This window comes from Astatotilapia calliptera, chromosome 9, assembly GCF_964374335.1.
Source record: "Astatotilapia calliptera chromosome 9, fAstCal68.1, whole genome shotgun sequence".
Taxonomy (NCBI): domain Eukaryota; kingdom Metazoa; phylum Chordata; class Actinopteri; order Cichliformes; family Cichlidae; genus Astatotilapia; species Astatotilapia calliptera.
Window position 1 is genome coordinate 16,258,632 of NC_137430.1, and position 17,926 is coordinate 16,276,557.

The window sequence follows — 17,926 nt, forward strand, 5'->3', positions numbered from 1 at the left end:
ACCAGCTTCACCTGAAGTGTCAGAGTTAAAGATTTGAAGATTGTCATTGGGAGTGAAGCGCAGTTTGGAAGGGTCATGGATGTAGTGAAGGAGGAGATGCAGAAGGTTGATGGAGGAGCAGCATGCTAGAGTTAGGTGGAGAGATGGGGAAATAATCCCCTAAAGGGAGCAGTTGAAAGAAAGGGATAATGTTTTTGTGCATTTAAGAAGACATGCAGAAGTCACCAAGTCTTCTCTTTGGACGCTACAAATAGCCTTTGAATATTTACAAGCTGTGAAAAATTTACCCTACTAAAGGATTAGAAAGCACGATGACAGCTTTAAAGCTGCTCATTCACTCAGTTCTACGTTAAATCACTCACAAACACACGTGTGAGTTTGAATGGTGTTTATTTATTGTTAAGGCACAACAGAAAGTCAGCAGCACAGTGCTGACTTTTACACACAGAAAGGAGTGAGGATCTTTTCTTGGCCTGTCAGTTCTGGGCAGTAGTGTAGTCGAGGGAAAACTCAGGAATTTGAAGTTAGGCATCCCCCCCTTTTCCAGTGAAGAGAGAGGGCATTGATGCGTACATGGATAAAAACATGTTCCAAGTATTTACACTGTTATGAATTACTTTATTGTATCCGAGGTCTTCTACAGGAATAAAAGCTTATTGACAAAAGGTGTTTACATGTGCCTCCCCATACAGGAAATATAAACTTAACAACCAATACCTGCCTTTTAATTAACACGTTGACATTTATTGGTGATGTCATCACACAATACTCAAATGTGAGCAGTTTCTGGGGGAACACAGAGTCGTGGGTAATAAAACACGACTCTGTGAAAACAGTCTGGTTTCTCTCAGCCATCAGACCAACGGATCCCAATCGAAGGAATAATCAGACACACACTTGTTTCGGTTCAAACCTCTTTGGTAACAAGGCACCCATGCAGTCATTACACGGCATCACGCAGACGTACAAACACACACATACACACATTCAGAAATGCTTCTATATGTAACTCTGGACTCTTGCTTCATCTATTTATCACATTCATCTATCACAATGAGAAAAAATTGTCACATTTTGTTTCATTCAGAAACACCCTGCTACTGATTTTTGTGCACGAGAAACAAGGCCACTTCAGTTTTCTGTAATGCATCCAGGCTCGTAACTGCTTAAACAGAAAGTAACGCACCCGTACTGCTACATCAGCTGTGCAAACATTCTGAAAAGGCACCACATGCATTCAAAGTAAATACTCCTGTTTTTTATACCGCATAATTCTGACCACGCTCATCTTCGTTACATAACTAACCACATTCTTATTAGTGAGATGCAGCGACATGTAAAAATATTATTTCTTTCATTCGGATTCCAGTGGAAAAACCAGTGAAAATAAGTGACTGTTAGAGATTTGTTGATTAAAGATCTCAGTATGTATTTAATGTATAAATTCTGCACAATTTTGTATTAAATATAGCTTAAATAGAAATCTCAGTCTTTCTTTCCATGCTATTGAGAGAGCAGCTTTTTTCCCCAAGTTCAGTCATTCATTCATTCGGGGCAATCTGACCCATATTGACCCTCTCAGTGGCAGTTTTGGCATTTAGGGTGACACTTTCGGTTGTTCACGTTGCAACGACATCCTCCACTGGTGTCTCCTGGACCCTTTAAAAGCAACAGAATGAGGAACATGCTTTGATGGAAAACAAGGCTTTGCAGTCTTTTTAGGTGGACATAAACAGTTTTTGAGTCTATCTGACCAAGGTTACTAAATAAAGCAAAAATAGATAAATCGTTAAAGTTAAGGTAGAAAGGACAGATTTCATACCCTTGGCCCCCAGCGTGGCCCTCTGGTTACCCAGCAGATCTCAGTGTGACAGACTGTACAGCGCAGCCAGTCACATCCATCTCTCTTCTGTACAATGATGCCACACTGTGGACAGCGCATGGCCTCCCCTGACTGCACAAGAGTCTGTTTGTGAGAGATAAAATGAGAACAAGAAAAAGAAGAAAGAATATGAGACCCGAGGATATGGAAAGCATTACCAGTATATATCAGTTTGTCTGTAAGCATTAGACCACAAAGCCATTCACTGCTTACGAGTAGAGGTAAAAATGGATCTGCAACACTGTCCCTTCTATCTCTGTGCATTACAAATAGCCTTAAAACAGTGTACAACTCAAAAGAACTCTCTGTCATGTCGCACATCCCACATACAGTACAGATGTTGTGGTTAGAAGTTCACATACACTCATCATTGGCTGTCATGGTAATTTGGGGATTTTAATGATTTCTTTGGACGGTTCTTTTTCCAGGGTGGCACTGTTCAGCATACATCTTTTGTTACTTTGTTACTTTAAAACCAAGAATTTCTTGCACAGGTTTGAATTTATTTGAGATATTCGCTAATCTACACAGATTTAAAGGTATACACACAGGCACAAATATATACATACACTCACTTAAATGTTTTAATAATTAGTGATGAAGGTTCTACAATGTCTTTTAACTTGACAAAGCCAAGGCACGCTTACGTCTTGTTAGTAATTGTGATTGACTACAACTTTTTGTTTTTATTTGCTGCATAAAAGGGATTTGTGTGCTGATCATGAAAGATGCCCCTGCTCCAAAATCAACACCATCTAGTTCAACTGAAATTTGCAGCTGCCCCCATGGACAAGCCAAATGTGTTTTATGGTCAGATTGAGCTATTTGGCCACAATTGCAAGACACATGTTTGGAGGAGTAAGGGTGTGGCTTTCAAACTTAAAAACAAAGTAAAACTGTGAAGCATGGTGGTGGTAGCATCGTGTTCTAGGATTGTTTTGCTGCCAGTGGTACTGGTACAATACACAGAATGGATAGAATAATGAAGAAGGACTACCTCCAAATTCTTCAGCTTCACCGTAAATCAACAGCTGGATGGTTGAAACTTTGATTCAGTTGGTGTTGAGACAGGACAATGATTCCAAATACATACATGAACTGGTTTTGGATTGGATAAAGCAGGCTAACATTAAGCTTCTGCAATGGTCTTCCCAATGTACAAACTTCAAACCTACTGAAGACTTGTGGATTAAAAGCGGGTCTGTGCCAAGAGACCAACTAATTTAAAGAACTCTACCAATTCTGCCAAGAAGAGTGGTTAAATATCACAGACAGAATTATAGCAGAAGCTTGTTGATGGCTACCAAAACATCTGCTCATAGTACAACTTGCTATGAGATATTTAACCAAATGTTAGTGGGGTTGTATGTATAGATCTGAGCCTGTATGGATTAGAAACTCGTGCACCCAATTCTTGTTTTTCAAAGTAATAAAAATGTATCCTGCCGTTCAAAGAAATAACTAAAAACCCCAAATTACCGTGATATTCATGCCACAAGGAATGTATGAAAACTTCTGACCACAACTCCATGTCTGTTGTAGCTCACATTTAGTAGATGTGTTGTCCTTCGAGCAGCAGAGTCATTGATAGCACGCGCTGCAAGATCGTCCTGGTACTGCTTACAATTCATACCCTCATGGATAGACTGAGGAGAAAATAGAAAGAGGAACAAATAAGGATCTTTTAAAAACTGTAATTTATGTAAATCACTCTAGGACAATTGGATAAATTCAATAAAAATGTAGCTAGGAATGAGCAAAACAGGCATTCTTTGCAGAAATAAACATTTCTTATTCAATTTGCAGTTAGCACGAGGCAACCAAACCAGTTAAAACCATGTCAATACTTGGACATTTTTTCATTTATGTACGGTATTCATTTTTACAAAGTATTTTTCATTTTTAACAGCATAATGTGCAATTAAAATGAACTGTTCCTGGCAGAAGCCACTCAAATAAACTTATTCTAAATGAGCTTGGACTAATTAATTAGTTCAAAGTTCAGTCTGCATCTCTACATAGTATATGTGCAAATCTAATGCATCACATGAGTTCAAGCAACCAATATAGGAAAAGACAGGAATAAATTATTAAATTTCATTTTATACCAGTATATACTGTGTATGATTTCTACCTTGCAGATTAGGCAGTTGTGTTTCTTGCAGACAGGGCAGTGGAAGACATTGACAGTATCCTCATACACACACCAGCCCAGACAGTCAGGAGTAGCACAGTGATAGCTGCCCTCACACCGAGACTCTGCAACTGAAAGGCCCCTCTGCAGCCAGCGTTCATACTCCTCTGCAGGAACCAACTGTCACCAGGAAACAGGAGGAAGATGGTGAATGTGTGCTAACACTAAAAGATAAAACTGTAGCTTTAAAAAAAAAAAAAAAAAAAAAAAAAGTGTCAGAAGCTGTTAGTTGGTCTCACTCACAGCTCTGATCTCCCTCTCCTGCAGGAAGCAGGAACAGGAGTATGTGTCATCTCTGTAGGGACAGGACACCTCGGGCTCCTCGCTCAGCATAATGACAGAGCGCAAGCACTCTCTAAGCAGGCGTGCACACAAACACAGAAAAGTCACCCAGGGTGTACAAGAAAAACAAAACAAATCAAAAAACCGCCACCCCTTAAATTTTACCTGCAAAAACAGTGCAGACACTCCCTCAGGAGGATGCCATCTCCCGGCTGTAAGCCTGCATAGCAGATCCTACACTCCACAGATTCAGGGTTAGGCACCAGGTCCTGACCATCCATCATCACCAGCCGGGCAAAGTTCTGCCTTCGCTCCTCCTCCCTCGCCTGGAAGAAGGAGCGGTGTTGTTGGAGGAGGGAAGTGAGGGTTAAAGGCAAGTTCTGTAAACTGCGCTCTTCCAGCTTTTTCTTATAATGTGCATTTTAAACTCGAAAATGCTCAAAATCCTCATTTACACAAACACAGACAAGCACACAGAGTCAAAACCTTTTATTTTTATCCATTCAGAGTATATACAGTATCGCAGTGCAAAATAAATGACTCATACATTCAACTCGGTGGCAACTATTGCTCCTAAAGAGTTCATTAAAAAGCCACTTCATTTGATTTGCTGAAAGGCTGCAGTGATTACGACTGTCACTGGATGTTCAATATGAGTAACGTCTTTTGGAGCCAGGGTCAAAATGTAAAAAGAAATCTCACAGGTTTTTTTTTAAAAACCTGCCCGTCCTTGTCAGCATTACTGCTCATTCAGAGCACGTTTTCCACATTTTTCAGAAAATGTGCAAAAAAAAAAAAAAAAAAAAGTAACATGTTCTCACACAGCCTGTAAACTGCACGATCTTATGAATCTGCAAATATGGGATGCAACCGATGCATGAAGGCAGCTTAAAATGACTTCAGGGGTAAAATTCGACAGTTTTATTGCATAAATGTGGATATACATGAATATAGTCATGGGCAGTGGAGATGGTGCTTCAAGGATAGAAATGAACATAAGGTGTATGTCTGCCTGTGTCTGTGTGTTCAGTAGTTCTGGTCCAGGTTAAACAGGAGTGAGGTGTTTTGAAGCCCAGCACTCTTCAGCCCCTCTCTTCTCCCTTTCTCCTTCAAAAAACAGAGACAGAAGAGAAGAGAGTCAACCTGAGAGAGCCTGAAAGTTTCAATTCAAATACCACGGTTATTAATTTTTTTCTAAATAAATACATATCACCCTCTCCCTTTCATCGGTTTCACTTTGAGCATTTTGTCAAATTTGGCCAAACTGTGTGTCACTAAGTGGTGCTCCCCTCCCTAAATTTTTAACTGAGCTTTGTGTGCCCACCATCATGTTATATTCCAGAAATCATATTAAGTATGTGCACGTAAAACCATACTACCCGGAATGTATTCTTTTTTTAAATACCTGCTGGTATTGTCGGATAGCTTCTTTCTCCTTCTGAATTCTTCTGAGCTCCAGTGTATCAGGTCGATATCCCCCCGGGACAACGTAGTTCTCAGGTCGGTCCGTACTGCAGATCTCACAGCCCGGCCGTGTTGGTTTGTTAATGTAGGTGCACGAAGGACATGACCAACCCTGAAAATTTGTTTAGCGCCGTTATTCTCTACATTCTTTTTACCTTACTGAACTTAACTGTGTGTCCTTTAAGTATATGTTTTCGATAGGTTGACAAAAATTACATTACCTGGGTAGGCGATGTTTTCGGGCTCAGGGCTTTATCAAGCTGAGGCATCTCTAGGTTGATGAGATCTCTGATCTCTCTGATGTTTTGCCTCTCTAAACCGCCTGAGGCATTTAAGGAGAAAAAAAAGAGACTGAGCAGCCAACATCAAATCTGCGTGCAAACATGTTTGCTCAATATGCCAGTGTGTGAAAGACTTTATGGCACCTTTATGGTGTATGCATATAGATTTAAATTGAGTAATTATTTCTTTTCCTTGGTATTCTGCTGAGTTACATTTTCACTATGTGGGCACAGACCATACAAAGTCACAGACAAACTATGTTTAGTAGGGGATTGCTCACTTTACATTATTTATTTATTTATTTTTATCTAACAATAGAAATAAGGTGTTAAACAGTCATACAAGGTGAGATCAATAAAGTCTTTGAATCTGTCACTGAAAAAAAAAAAAGCCATACTTAATTTAAATGTAGTCACTATTTTTGGTCTTCTTGGGCAGTGTGCAACAACTTCAAACACTTCTGCTTCTAGATCATGTCTCAGAAACTGTGCTGTGACCTACTTTGTGTGACAAAATATTAAGTTCTTTGTCAGACAGGTCAGGAGCATGCTTGTCACTCTTTTCCCTTCGACATTCATCCCACCGTGTGAAACGTTCATTCCCCCAGCATTAGGCTGTCAATGCAGGCCACTACTGTAACGTCTCAAGGTGCCTGAGAGTTCAACACGCGCTGAACTGAGCAGGCAGAAGCTTTTTCATCACACCATCACACTCATGAGCCCTACTCTCTGTCTTCATACTCAAAAAAATATATCGATACTGCACTGTATTGCAATATTTTACATGGCTATTTTGTATCGATACAGGGGCACCAAATATCGATATTTTATGAAATAAATAAAGATACGTAAATAAATGGGAACGCTGCTCTGCTAACATGAGACGAGCCCTCTAATAGCAACAGTGTTCATCTCCTGCACGGCGATCCTGAGATAATTTTAGCTGAGCAATCTTACAATAAATCAGCTCACCCGAAAAAACAGCCAACACTGGACACACTCAGCTTGACAGAGTGTATAATTACCAATTTGTCCTCATTCAGTCACAGACTGATTCCATTGTGATAAATTGTAGTATATGTTATTGTGAGCTTATTGCAAAATGCTAAAAATTGCAATAATACTGTATCGTGGGTAGCGGTGCAACAGATCAAAAATCTCACGGTTCGGATCAGATCGGTTTTAAGTCACGGATTGGATCAATTTTCGGATCAGCAAAAATAGAAAAAAAAGACAAAAATTCGACTCGCCATTTACTTATTTAAGTATTTTTTGCCTATTAAAAAACATTCAACTGAAGACTCATTCCACACACTTATATAAAAACAAATTAAGGTGCAATATGGACATTATGGACCATGCTGGGCATCCTCTGCACACGGCCATAAACAACCAGAGGAGTCTGTTCAGTGACAGGTTGCTTCTCCCAAAGTCAAGGACCAGCAGACTTAAAAAGTCCTTTGTCCCACACGCCAACAAACTGTTTAACTCCTCGCTGGAGGGGAGAGGGAGGGGAAACGGGGACAAAGGAGGGGCGAACAAGTAAGCTGTAGTGCCTTTTCACTGTGCAATAGTTTTTGTTAATAACCAACGGTGTAATAGACTCACAATACTTGAAATGTGCCGTTCCCTTGTATTCTTATTCCTATTTATTCTTTTTATCCCTTTTGTATTCTCTGTGTTTATATATATGGTATATTTCTGCTCACATTCTGCAACTTCTGTGGGTGCTGTGCTACTGGAAACTGAATTTCCCGGAGGAACCCACCCGAGGGATAAAGTTTCATCTAATCTAATGTGATCTATAGGGCAGTACAGGGCCACTCCGCTGTGATATAACGAGCGGTCACGGTCACGTGGCTTTCCTTTGCCCTGGAGGTCCACCCATTTGTAGTTTGAGCAACAGAAGATGCCTGGGACAGTTCAGCCATAACTTTAAACTTCTCCTGCTCATACATGCTTGGAACGATCTTGTCACACTGAAGTGGACGCGCAACGAGATATCATAGCGTGGCTCAAGCACGTTCATCACAGTTTAAACCCCTTGTTTTGCACAACGGAATACGGCCTCCTGTCTGCAACTAAACACCCCAGTAGCTTTTGTAATAACTTTAGCCCGGTCGGATTGGTCGGCAAAGGGCTGCTTAAATGCCGCAAACTCCTCTGCTCTGCCACTTGGACCGCTAGCGCTGGCCATAACTACCGGCTGACAGACTGACCTCGCGCACCATACACATACTTTTTTCTCTTTTTCGAATCTTTGGATCACGTGCGTACCGAACCGTGGAGTGGGATCGGTTCGGATTTCAGATCAACTGTGATCCGTTGCACCACTAATCACGGGTGGTCTTATGATTCACAGAATCATAGACAGATGAACACTTGCAAACTGGCAGAACAGGACTTTTAGGAACTGATCTAGAATAGCAGGAGCCCTGGAAGCAATGTGGAGGTGCACAAGAACACAAGCTTAAAGAGGAGACCTTTCAATTTTAAATCACGCCAAGTTTTTGCTTTTTTGTAGGAAGACTCATCTCGTATTAGAATAACATATAGAAGATAAGAAAGTGACATACCATGGTGTATTTTTCAAAGCAATGATCACAAGGGTTTTAGTGATAAGGTGTTCAAAGGCCCTTTGTTAGTAAAGCAACAAATACACATGTGTAATTGTGATTTAAATAGCTCAGATTTCACATAAACCACTGTGAAGAGACCACATCTTACCAGTGTTAGTATTGGTACGGAGTCTAGAAGGAAGTGTGGTGTAAGGCCTCCAGTCCTGAGATGAGGGGCCATTTGCAGAGGTAGCAGGGAGTGGCGGGTTTGGAGAAGACTGAGATGAAGGGCTGAAGAGGAGGATGCTCTCCTGATCCTGCTGGAGGGCCTGCGGGGTCAAGCGAGCGTGGCGGGCTGACAAGAGGTACAAGAAGGCCGTGTCACCGTGCTGACGAACACCGTACGACGCGAGGGATCGGTTGTCGAAGCACAAGCACTGGCCGATCACCCAGCGCTGCACTCGTGGGTGGAAGCCGTATTCGAGAAACATCTAGAAAAAAAACAAAGAGAATGACGATGAATGAGAGAGAAACATTAACAGTGGGGCAGAATCGAAACCATGCTGTGAAAGGAATATGATAAACATATATATGTGTAGCTCAAATTAACCTGCTGTTTCAGCGACGCAGTAGTCATGAGTGGGAAAACTTTCACAGTGACACAACAGGATGAGGACGAATCCTCCACTACGACAGCCAAACTGCGAGACAAGATGAAACCCGTGCAAACAACTAAGATTACATCAAATTATCGAAACATAAAACTACTGATTATAGATCGTGCCGCGAAGTATCGAAATCATAACGAGTAATCGTGTTCCTACTTGACTTCATTGTATTCGTGGTCTCTGGTGGAGGGCTGGATCCTAAGTGCAGCACGCTGATGGGCGAGCGTAGCAGCAAAGGCAGAAGCAGACTGCATGTCACCTGCCTCTATCGCCTTGGTCAGCTCTATACAAGTGTCCTCTGCAGATGAAACAAATGCACGCATGATGAAACACAGAGAGACATGCAGAGATCAGAAGGGCGCTAACAACAAATAAATGAATGAAAACAGAAACAGAGGTGTCACACTCACCTGTTTGCTGCAAAGCTAAGGTGTTCTGATGATGGGGACCGTCAGGGGGCTGCTGTGGCTCATTATGGTGAGAGAAGGCTGCCAATATATAAATTTGAAACCCAGAGGGGGGAAAAAGATTTTAACTAAACAGATTTCAAAGACAAGAAAGAGATAAAGAAAACACATTAAGCTCCAGAAGAAACTCAATCATTCTGTGATTTTATCATTTCGCAAGTTTGTGTGAATTGAGCCCTGAGGGGGAAGCAAGGCAACGTATGGAAATATGAAGAGTAACAAGCTAACGTCTGCCACTCGGTTTCCACTATGAAAGTGGAATCAGTTGACAGTGCTGTGCTTGGTTCCACAGGGCTAATTTGAATATCAGACCATCACTTCCACAGTTTGTATCCCAGTCACGCACACAACGCTGCACTTTTTCAAAAAAGAGAGGTCCCCATTGTTTGAGTGCAACGCTGACGAGCAGCCGTGCAGACCAGGAAAGACGCGCAGTGCTTCATGCAGGTCCAAGTAATCGCTCTCGATTTTATTTTAATAAATCAATGTGTATGTCACGTTTATCTTATACGGTTTAACATGTACGAACTTACGTTTTGCATATATTACTCATGTTGCCTGTCCGATAATTTGTACAGCACTGTTGTTGCGTTTGCTTAGCTAAAAACATGCTTAAATAAATTTTAATTGATTGGATTTTGTGAAACTTCAAACATACAGCCAGCGGCACGAACAACTATTTTTAGCCATGATGAGAACAAAGAGCTCTCAGCTCACACAGGCCTCAGCATCCTTCAGTCAGCATGGGCAGTAACACATATACCGGAGAAGTTAAGGGAAGGGTAGGTCACAACAAACACCGAAGTGACGCAGGTTTGTTCTCTGTATTGTATGTTAAAAAATAAGGAAAAATGCTCAGGGCATGATTTAAACGATGCTCACTTTACTTAAAACGACACTTTATAGCTTTACGAACATCACAATGATGTCATTATTAGCCTACTGAGACAATCTGAGGTTTATCGTTCATCAGAGTATAAACCCTATACTCTGATGAAGCTTGGAATGGTGAGGTTCATGGTGGTGTTGCTACCAACCACTGAACACAGTCAATTTTATACCTTAATTTGCACAAACACAAGTTCCCTACAGGGTGGATCAGCATAACAAAAGCATCCTACAATATTTTGCAAATTTGAATGCATTTGCACCATGGTGGTGTGGGGTTATAATATTATCTTATGCCATGTTATACCCCTGATTAATGATTGTGAAAGTATTATGTAGTTTTAGTTTGTAGTATTCTCCTGAATTAGAAGAAGGTGATAACATTACAGTTATTAAACTGATTTGTATTACATTAGACTGCTGATTCAGTGTGAATGAATGATATTGTTCATGATGCATTATACTGCTGAGTTATAAGAAATACTGTTTTCGGAGAGTCAGGACTTTGCTTTTTCTGATAGTAGAGGAGACAGAGAGCACATTCCACGGGAGCTTCACCCCCACCGTTGCCGCCGTTGTTAAAGGCAGACAAAATAGGGAGCCAAGGCCATAAGTCAGGCTCGCTAGGAGTTAGAAAGAATGAATGTTTAGGTTTTTACGACTAGGTGGGGGCCACTAAATGCTATAAGAGTTTGAGTAACCCTCCACCAGTTGGAGATTTGCTGTGACCCTCTGCATGCATGTCTCCCCATCCGGATGGTTGATGCTCAAAAGTGTTGAATTGTATGTAATAAAGTAATTGTTGATTGAGCATTTATACACCGAGTATTGTCCTTCCTTCAGCCCAAAGATCGAAAGAATTGGGAGGATTTAACAATTTAAAGCAAATTAAAGCTATTGCCTCACATCAAGAAGTTCCTGGGTTTGACTCTACCATCCGGCACTAGCCTTTATGTGTGGAGTTTGCATGTTCTCAGCGTGTCTGAGTGGGCTCTCTCTGGTTACTCTGGCTTCTCCCACAGTGCAAAGACATGCAGTTAGCGGGGTTAAATTATTTGGTTATTTTAAATTTGTCATGTGTTAATGGTTGTTTTTCTGGGTCAACTGGATAAGCAGAATAAAAAGGCTAGATGGACTTTGCTCCAAGGCCAAATATCTGTTTGTCATCTACAAGTATTTGCTCTCCTGGGTGACTGACCTCTGTGTGCTTCTCTTAGTGACGACATCACCACAGTAGCCCACTCCTGGGCTTCCTGCTCGCAGCGAAAGTTGAAGCTGATGCGATCATTGGGAGGAACGGCCAAACTCAGCTCGTGGCACTTTGGCGACTTCACCTCGTAGTTCACGCTCCTCAAATCAAACTCGGCGATGGTCTGAAATAATAAAGAGTGAGCGACAGTCAGAGGAAATCAAAGGCTGTCGTTTTTGTCACTGTGTGATGGATTTGTCTAAACTTTAATTTCCCACTATATTGTAAAAAAAATGTAGTTAGATAAAATAGACATGTGTATAAAACATAACATTTGCTTCCAAGCAAAGTGGCCTGAATCTGTCCCCCTTGGTCATGGGTGCCCTTTAAAAACACCCAAACAACCTGTGCAAAGAGGATATGGACAGACATTAATTTCCTTCACAAAAGAGTGGTAAAAATGGTAATATCTATTTTAAAAAAAAGAACCTGCCTTGCCAAAAAACATTTTAATATTTAATGATTTAGAATCACTACCTCAAGTTGTCAAGGGTATGGCCTTTGCATAAGGCAATTTACATAAGAAACTTAAGACCCTGGAGGGTCTGCGGGGATTTCCTAGACCAGGATGGCTTTGGTGTAAAGCCAGAAAACTGTAAATCACTGCACTGCTTGAGGTAGTGCTCATTAAAAATAAACCTGGACAACATAAAGCCTTGCATTGATGTGGAGGTACATCTAGAATACATCTCTTTCCTATTATCTTTTCACAGCCTGTTAACAACGTTTAAACACACATACCACAACAAGCCAACCCCCGCACTGCTGTGAACTCACCACACTCCGGCCAGTCCCGCCGTTCTCCAGGAGCGACAGCCGGAATTCCCCGGATTTCCCCGGGTCCATGCTGAGCTGCAGTCTCAGTGACTCATCACCTGCTCCCGGAAGACACAGCGGCCGAATCCCAGAATGGCACACTGACACCCGAACCGACATGAGGACGGTGTGGCAGCCAAGTTGAGACTGCGAGGCCCCATAGTGGCTGGGGAACGCGGCGGAGTGGTCCGGTGTGTGATCGGGGGAGGAGTGAGCCCAACCGCCTGAACTCAGCGACATCCTGCCCGAAGACTCATGTAGAAAATAGTTCCAGCGGAGTCCCGTCTGCCTGTCTGTTTACCTCCTGTCCCGCGTTCTTACCTGGTCTCGGCTTTCCCTTCTTTTACATTTCTGTCAGTGAGTCGTTTGACTGGTTATTTGACAGAGTCAGTGTCAACAGGAAGCAAGTGCGCAGAGTCGGAGAACTATTTTAGAGCCACTTCCAAAAAGTCAAACGCGAGCGATGTTTCACTTCTCTCTTCTTTTTTTTAGAGAAAGCTCCGTTTCAGGCAGATTCGGTGTGTCTTATTTTGGCTTCTAAGTAAAGTTCCTTTGCCTGTAGTCCCATAAATACCGTCCTGACTCCAAGGTTATGGTAGTAGTTTGAGACTGGTATCGATATGTTGCTGTTTGCTTTCATTTCACATTGCGCATGCGTTCCTCGTTGGGTGACGTATGCCGCTGTAATATTTATGAATCATGTGAACGCTGTTTCTTTTTTTAGCTGCACCGAAGATTCACTTCTTTCTTGTCTCTTAACACACTGTATATTTATATATTGCACACATATATTTGTTTGCGATGTAGTCCAGTAAAAAAGTCTATGTGCGCATTTGACCACAGAGAGGCAGCAAAGCATTCAGTTTACAAAAACGGTGGATGCATGTTCCCGGTATCTTCTAAATAATTCATGTCTGTGGAAATATATATAGTATTTATATAAGATTTTCAAGATCAACAGTGACTCCGTGTAAGCAAAGGAGTTTTTTTTCAGTCTGCATTCGTTTTAGTTCTCACTTTTTGAGACTTTGTTAAGTGTCCTTTTTAGTAGTCTCGACCCAGGTGAGACTTAAACCCACAACCACCAGCTCCAGAGGATGGTGCCTTGTCCATTAGGCCTCTGGGCCTCTCTGGTCCATTGCTCTCATCTGATGGCCTGAAAATGGCTTTTGTGACATTCAACAGAAAACATTTACCAGCCATCTATTCAACAGTGACCTTTCGTAAAAGGTTTACTTTTAAAATATTCATGTCCTCACAAAAATAAAAATTTTGTGTCCTTTTTTTAATGTCCTTTTCGCCCCCTGAGCTGTCTGTGTGTAAGGTTTGTGGATGTAGAATGTTTGTCTATATAAATGGCCTTTGTTCTGAATTCAAGGTGCAAGGGAAATACCTCCTGTTGTCTCATCCTCACATGCTTTAGATCATGGATAGTGTGTCAGCAATGTAGGAAAGAAGAGAAATGCTTTTGATCAGGGAGATCGAACCCAACATGGTATGCCACATTCAACCCTCTTTGATCTCAAGTGGGACAAACTCCAGTTTTTGCCAGTGTAAAGATGTTTAACTACATTAAAGAAAAGTTACTTAAGTGTAGCATGAATCACAACAGGGAGGACTTTATCAGTAGGGTTAGGAGCCTGTGCCAACCTGCTTTAAATTACTAACCCTATTGATCCCCATGTATTCTTGACCCAGGTGGGACTTGAACCCACAATCCCCAGCTCCGGAGTCTGGTGCCTTGTCCATTAGGCCACTAGGCCACTGGCTCCACTTGGCTGCCATTTATAAATAATTAACATATCTTGATCTTTCAGCTATATTATTCATAGCATGTCATGGAGAAGGAAGCCCTGCTGGTTACCTGGTGCTGTGACTTGATCAATACTTCTATAACACAAAGAAAGCTAATCAGCGATTATTCGGGGACCTATGACCCCACAGTCACGAGAGAAAAGTTTAAAATGAAAGATACTGCAATGTCGTGTGTTTTTGCTTTCAGGCAGGAAAATGTGCAGCTGGAATTATCTGGGCAGGAGAAAACAATGCTAACACCCATCACAGCAGTGAGATAAAACATTGCACACAAGGAACTGAGAACATTTTTCTGTGCCCTTTTTAAATGTATTCGTCTGCAAAATGCATCCAAGGGTGACACCAGCAAATAAGGGTTCCCTGTCATAAATCTAATTTGCTTCATTATTTATGGATTTTTCCACGTTGTGTTGCAATTGCACATCCTCAGGTTGTTATCTTCTCATTACTGCAGCCACACTCTGCAACATACAATCTGATCTCAGCCATGACGCAATTATGGCTGCTCTAATCGGTAGGAGGGGCACAAAAGTGCTGCCGCAGGGTGGAGTTGTGTACATGAACATAAACACGTGCTATCAGTGATAGTCTGTGTAGTTTTAGATGGAGTTGAATAATTATTTGATGTGCATTTGAATGGATGCATACTGTAACATAACTGACAAAAATTACAGATGTATTTTTTTGGTTTGAATAAAGTACACCTGCTTGTTAGGCACACCTTCAAAGCAGTTTGTGTTACAGTTTCTTGACTTGTACAGATGCTGGTTTGGGCCCCAAGGCAGCTTTACACCTCAATACATTTGAAAATCTCTCCTCACCATGCATAGCATCTCACTTGTGATTCACTGTCACCTTTCAGTACCTACCAGTGGCAAATATAGCATATTTCCACTTACTTCTTCCTCATGTGTAGCACTGTGAGTGTATGTGACTTTTCAGCGCCCGTCATGAATCACTGAAGTTCCAAAAGCTTGTGAGAAGACATCTTAACCAAGAAGCATTTTGCAGAAGCCGATGGTGTGCTACCCAGTCCCTATCAAGCTGATTGATGAAAGGCTAATCATAAAACGCCCACCAAAGCTCCGGTTCATTGTCTCACAGACCTACTTGGGCTGGTGGGTCTCCCCATGTTCATGAATTTAAAGGTGTCTGCATGTCATTGACTTGCTGATGGACTGCTCTGCTGCGTGACAGATGTCAGGGAAACTCTGAAAGCAAACCTCCATTCTCAAAAGGATGAGTGGGGGTTTAAAGAGTGGGAGGAGCAGAGGAAGGGTGATGCATCCAGTAGTCTGGGATCACTGTGGCTGACTGACGTTCTTGATTCATCATCCAACAGCCTCATGGGCAGCATGGAGATATATATAAGCTGGGGCACACCTGCCAACAATAAAGACTCAAGACGTCCACCAACTGACCTCAGCCTGTTACCAAAGTTCAGGGTAAGTATTTACCATTTGGGGTTTGCATTTTGCATGTCTAACGCAAAATGCAAATATTTTTACTTTGCTTTTAATAACTACAGTTGTGCTAATTGCGGCTAATTATACTATTTCAACCTGCACATAATCCCAAAGGATCTCTGATTTATAACCATCACAAAGTTTCTATCATCATTAAGAATTATGAAATTCAAGTTTTCAGATTACAGTTTCAGTGATTAGTCCCGAGGTTTAAAAGACTTAATCCTACTTGAAACGGTCTTTCGTTAAGTTTTACTATTGGGCGCAAAAAAGGCACAACAGTTTTATCAAGCTCTGTCTTTTCTTGGTTTTGCGAATAGCTCCTGTTTTCAGTGTCTTCTCAAAAGTGATAAGTTACTTATAACTGCGTCCTGTCTTTAGTGCCTTGAGCGACACCGCAGCATGCTGCCCGTGAGAGCGGCTGATGTCCGGCACTGCGTCCTGACGAGCCGCTGGCTGCCCGCAGCTCTGGCGCTTCTCCTCCTTCTCTCCTCCAGCTTCAGCCGCGCTCACAGCACCACAGTGGAGCACGACTTCCACATTGTTCATAATGTAGACAACAGAAGTAAGACCCGTTTTCTTTAAATCATTCCGATTTGACTTTCCCGATAAGGATCAGATGGGATTTACGCGCTCAAAAAGAAAAAAAGAAGAAAAAAAAAAGAAAGAAAGCTAAATAGGCTATTACACTTTATTAAATCAACCACAATTTAATAAAGTGTGTGTCTGAGTGTATGGAATTCAATAGATCTAATGTAATTATTTCTTAATAATCCTATTATATCCATTGAAATTTTTATTTCCAGTTATTAAGTTTAAAGATATGCTGTCTGTCAGTGTAACCAGGAGACTTTCTGTTATTAGACTTTAAACTGATTTGGTTAATTACACACTGTTTAATTCAGAGTGAGGAAATGCTAACCGGGTTTCACCTTCCACCAGCCATCAAATGTAAATTCAGTATGTGGTTGTGTCATTATTGGAGTACTAATACTGGCTCCCCACGCTGGATATTTTGTTACTGAATTAAATGTTTTGATAGAAACGCATTTGTTAATTTATTAATACTGTTGATCGGCCTTCTGTGTTGTTGCACACTAAACGTTCTGAACAGATGTGAGCATTCATGCGTTTCAGGAGTTGTTTAAAGACTGAAAACATATTTGGCAGTTAATTTGAAAGGCTTTCAGACTTTACATGGTAATATATCAGAATACCATTGTTTTAGGTCTGAAGGATAGCCACTAAAAGACAATTTTTTTAAAAAAGGGAGGGGGGAAAAGGCAAAATCATGCCGTTTTGTGGCTGTAATAGTAGTATTTGTCCTCACAGTCCGTCCACTAACAGAATATTTAACCACCACTTTCCTAAATATTTATTCTGTTTTCAAACATAGCTGTTAACATCTTGTATGGATCCCTTGCTTTATGTGGCACTGATAAACTTGTCTCTGCTTGGTTTCCAGGTCCAGAGATAGATCCATTCTGGTATGTGGGGCGTGGGGTGAGACCCATTGGGCGCTTTGGGAAGAGGCACAGCAGTCTGGAGGCTCTGGGCAGCGATGGGATGCCCGTCGTCAGGACGTTGGAGCTGCTGCTCAGCAGCCTGAGAAACAAGGAGAACCTTGGAAAAGTGCTCGACGGGGAGGACGGTGATTGGCTACCGTGATGTGCTCTCCTCCCCACATCCAAAAACTCCGTTTTATTTTTCGTTTGTCATTTTTTAAAAATCGACACTATATACACGTCTTCATAATTATATTTCTCTTGTGTCTGTTATGAGCCTCACCCATGTCTGTACATAAAAATGCACTCTACATTGATTAATAAATCAGGATGTCATGATTATATCTGTTGACAACCTTGCTTGTAACTTTCGTGAGTGTGAAGGCAAACA

At 41.5% G+C, this 17,926-nt stretch overlaps 2 protein-coding genes and 1 non-coding gene across 4 annotated transcripts; 1 reads left to right on the plus strand and 2 right to left on the minus strand.

Moving 5' to 3' along the window:
* Window positions 1-373: 373 nt before the first annotated feature.
* shrprbck1r (sharpin and rbck1 related) lies at window positions 374-14,026 on the minus strand. 2 transcript variants are annotated; one of them, XM_026179773.2, is made up of 14 exons: window positions 12,711-14,026; window positions 11,883-12,057; window positions 9,740-9,817; window positions 9,486-9,627; window positions 9,272-9,362; window positions 8,831-9,152; window positions 6,044-6,144; window positions 5,764-5,934; window positions 4,524-4,684; window positions 4,320-4,431; window positions 4,017-4,196; window positions 3,430-3,528; window positions 1,823-1,966; window positions 374-1,659 (listed from the first exon to the last, which is right to left on the minus strand). In XM_026179773.2, exons 1-14 carry the CDS (start codon window positions 12,987-12,989, stop codon window positions 1,579-1,581), a joined length of 2,136 nt encoding a protein of 711 aa, XP_026035558.1. In that variant the 5' UTR covers window positions 12,990-14,026; the 3' UTR covers window positions 374-1,578. The 2 variants fall into 2 exon arrangements, with proteins under 2 accessions (XP_026035558.1, XP_080162587.1); XM_080306461.1 differs by lacking the exon at window positions 374-1,659 and having other exon boundaries at window positions 1,826-1,966; window positions 3,362-3,528.
* Window positions 14,026-17,879, plus strand: prlh2 (prolactin releasing hormone 2). The gene is made up of 3 exons (XM_026179413.2): window positions 14,026-16,009; window positions 16,412-16,595; window positions 17,496-17,879. Exons 1-3 carry the CDS (start codon window positions 15,911-15,913, stop codon window positions 17,696-17,698), a joined length of 486 nt encoding a protein of 161 aa, XP_026035198.2. The 5' UTR covers window positions 14,026-15,910; the 3' UTR covers window positions 17,699-17,879.
* trnar-ccg (transfer RNA arginine (anticodon CCG)) lies at window positions 14,440-14,512 on the minus strand. Its single transcript has one exon. It is a non-coding gene; the product is annotated as a tRNA-Arg (tRNA).
* Window positions 17,880-17,926: the final 47 nt, after the last annotated feature.

Excerpts from the sequence above, each read along its gene's own strand:
- shrprbck1r (XM_026179773.2), bottom strand. The coding sequence starts at position 12,989 with ATGTCGCTGAGTTCAGGCGGTTGGGCTCACTCCTCCCCCGATCACACA. Across the intron at positions 9,628-9,739 it reads CTTAGCTTTGCAGCAAACAG|AGGACACTTGTATAGAGCTG; the intron begins GTGAGTGTGACA and ends TTTCATCTGCAG. Across the intron at positions 3,529-4,016 it reads ACAACTGCCTAATCTGCAAG|TCTATCCATGAGGGTATGAA; the intron begins GTAGAAATCATA and ends TTTTCTCCTCAG.
- prlh2 (XM_026179413.2), top strand. The coding sequence starts at position 15,911 with ATGGGCAGCATGGAGATATATATAAGCTGGGGCACACCTGCCAACAAT. Across the intron at positions 16,010-16,411 it reads GCCTGTTACCAAAGTTCAGG|TGCCTTGAGCGACACCGCAG; the intron begins GTAAGTATTTAC and ends TCCTGTCTTTAG. Across the intron at positions 16,596-17,495 it reads TCATAATGTAGACAACAGAA|GTCCAGAGATAGATCCATTC; the intron begins GTAAGACCCGTT and ends CTTGGTTTCCAG.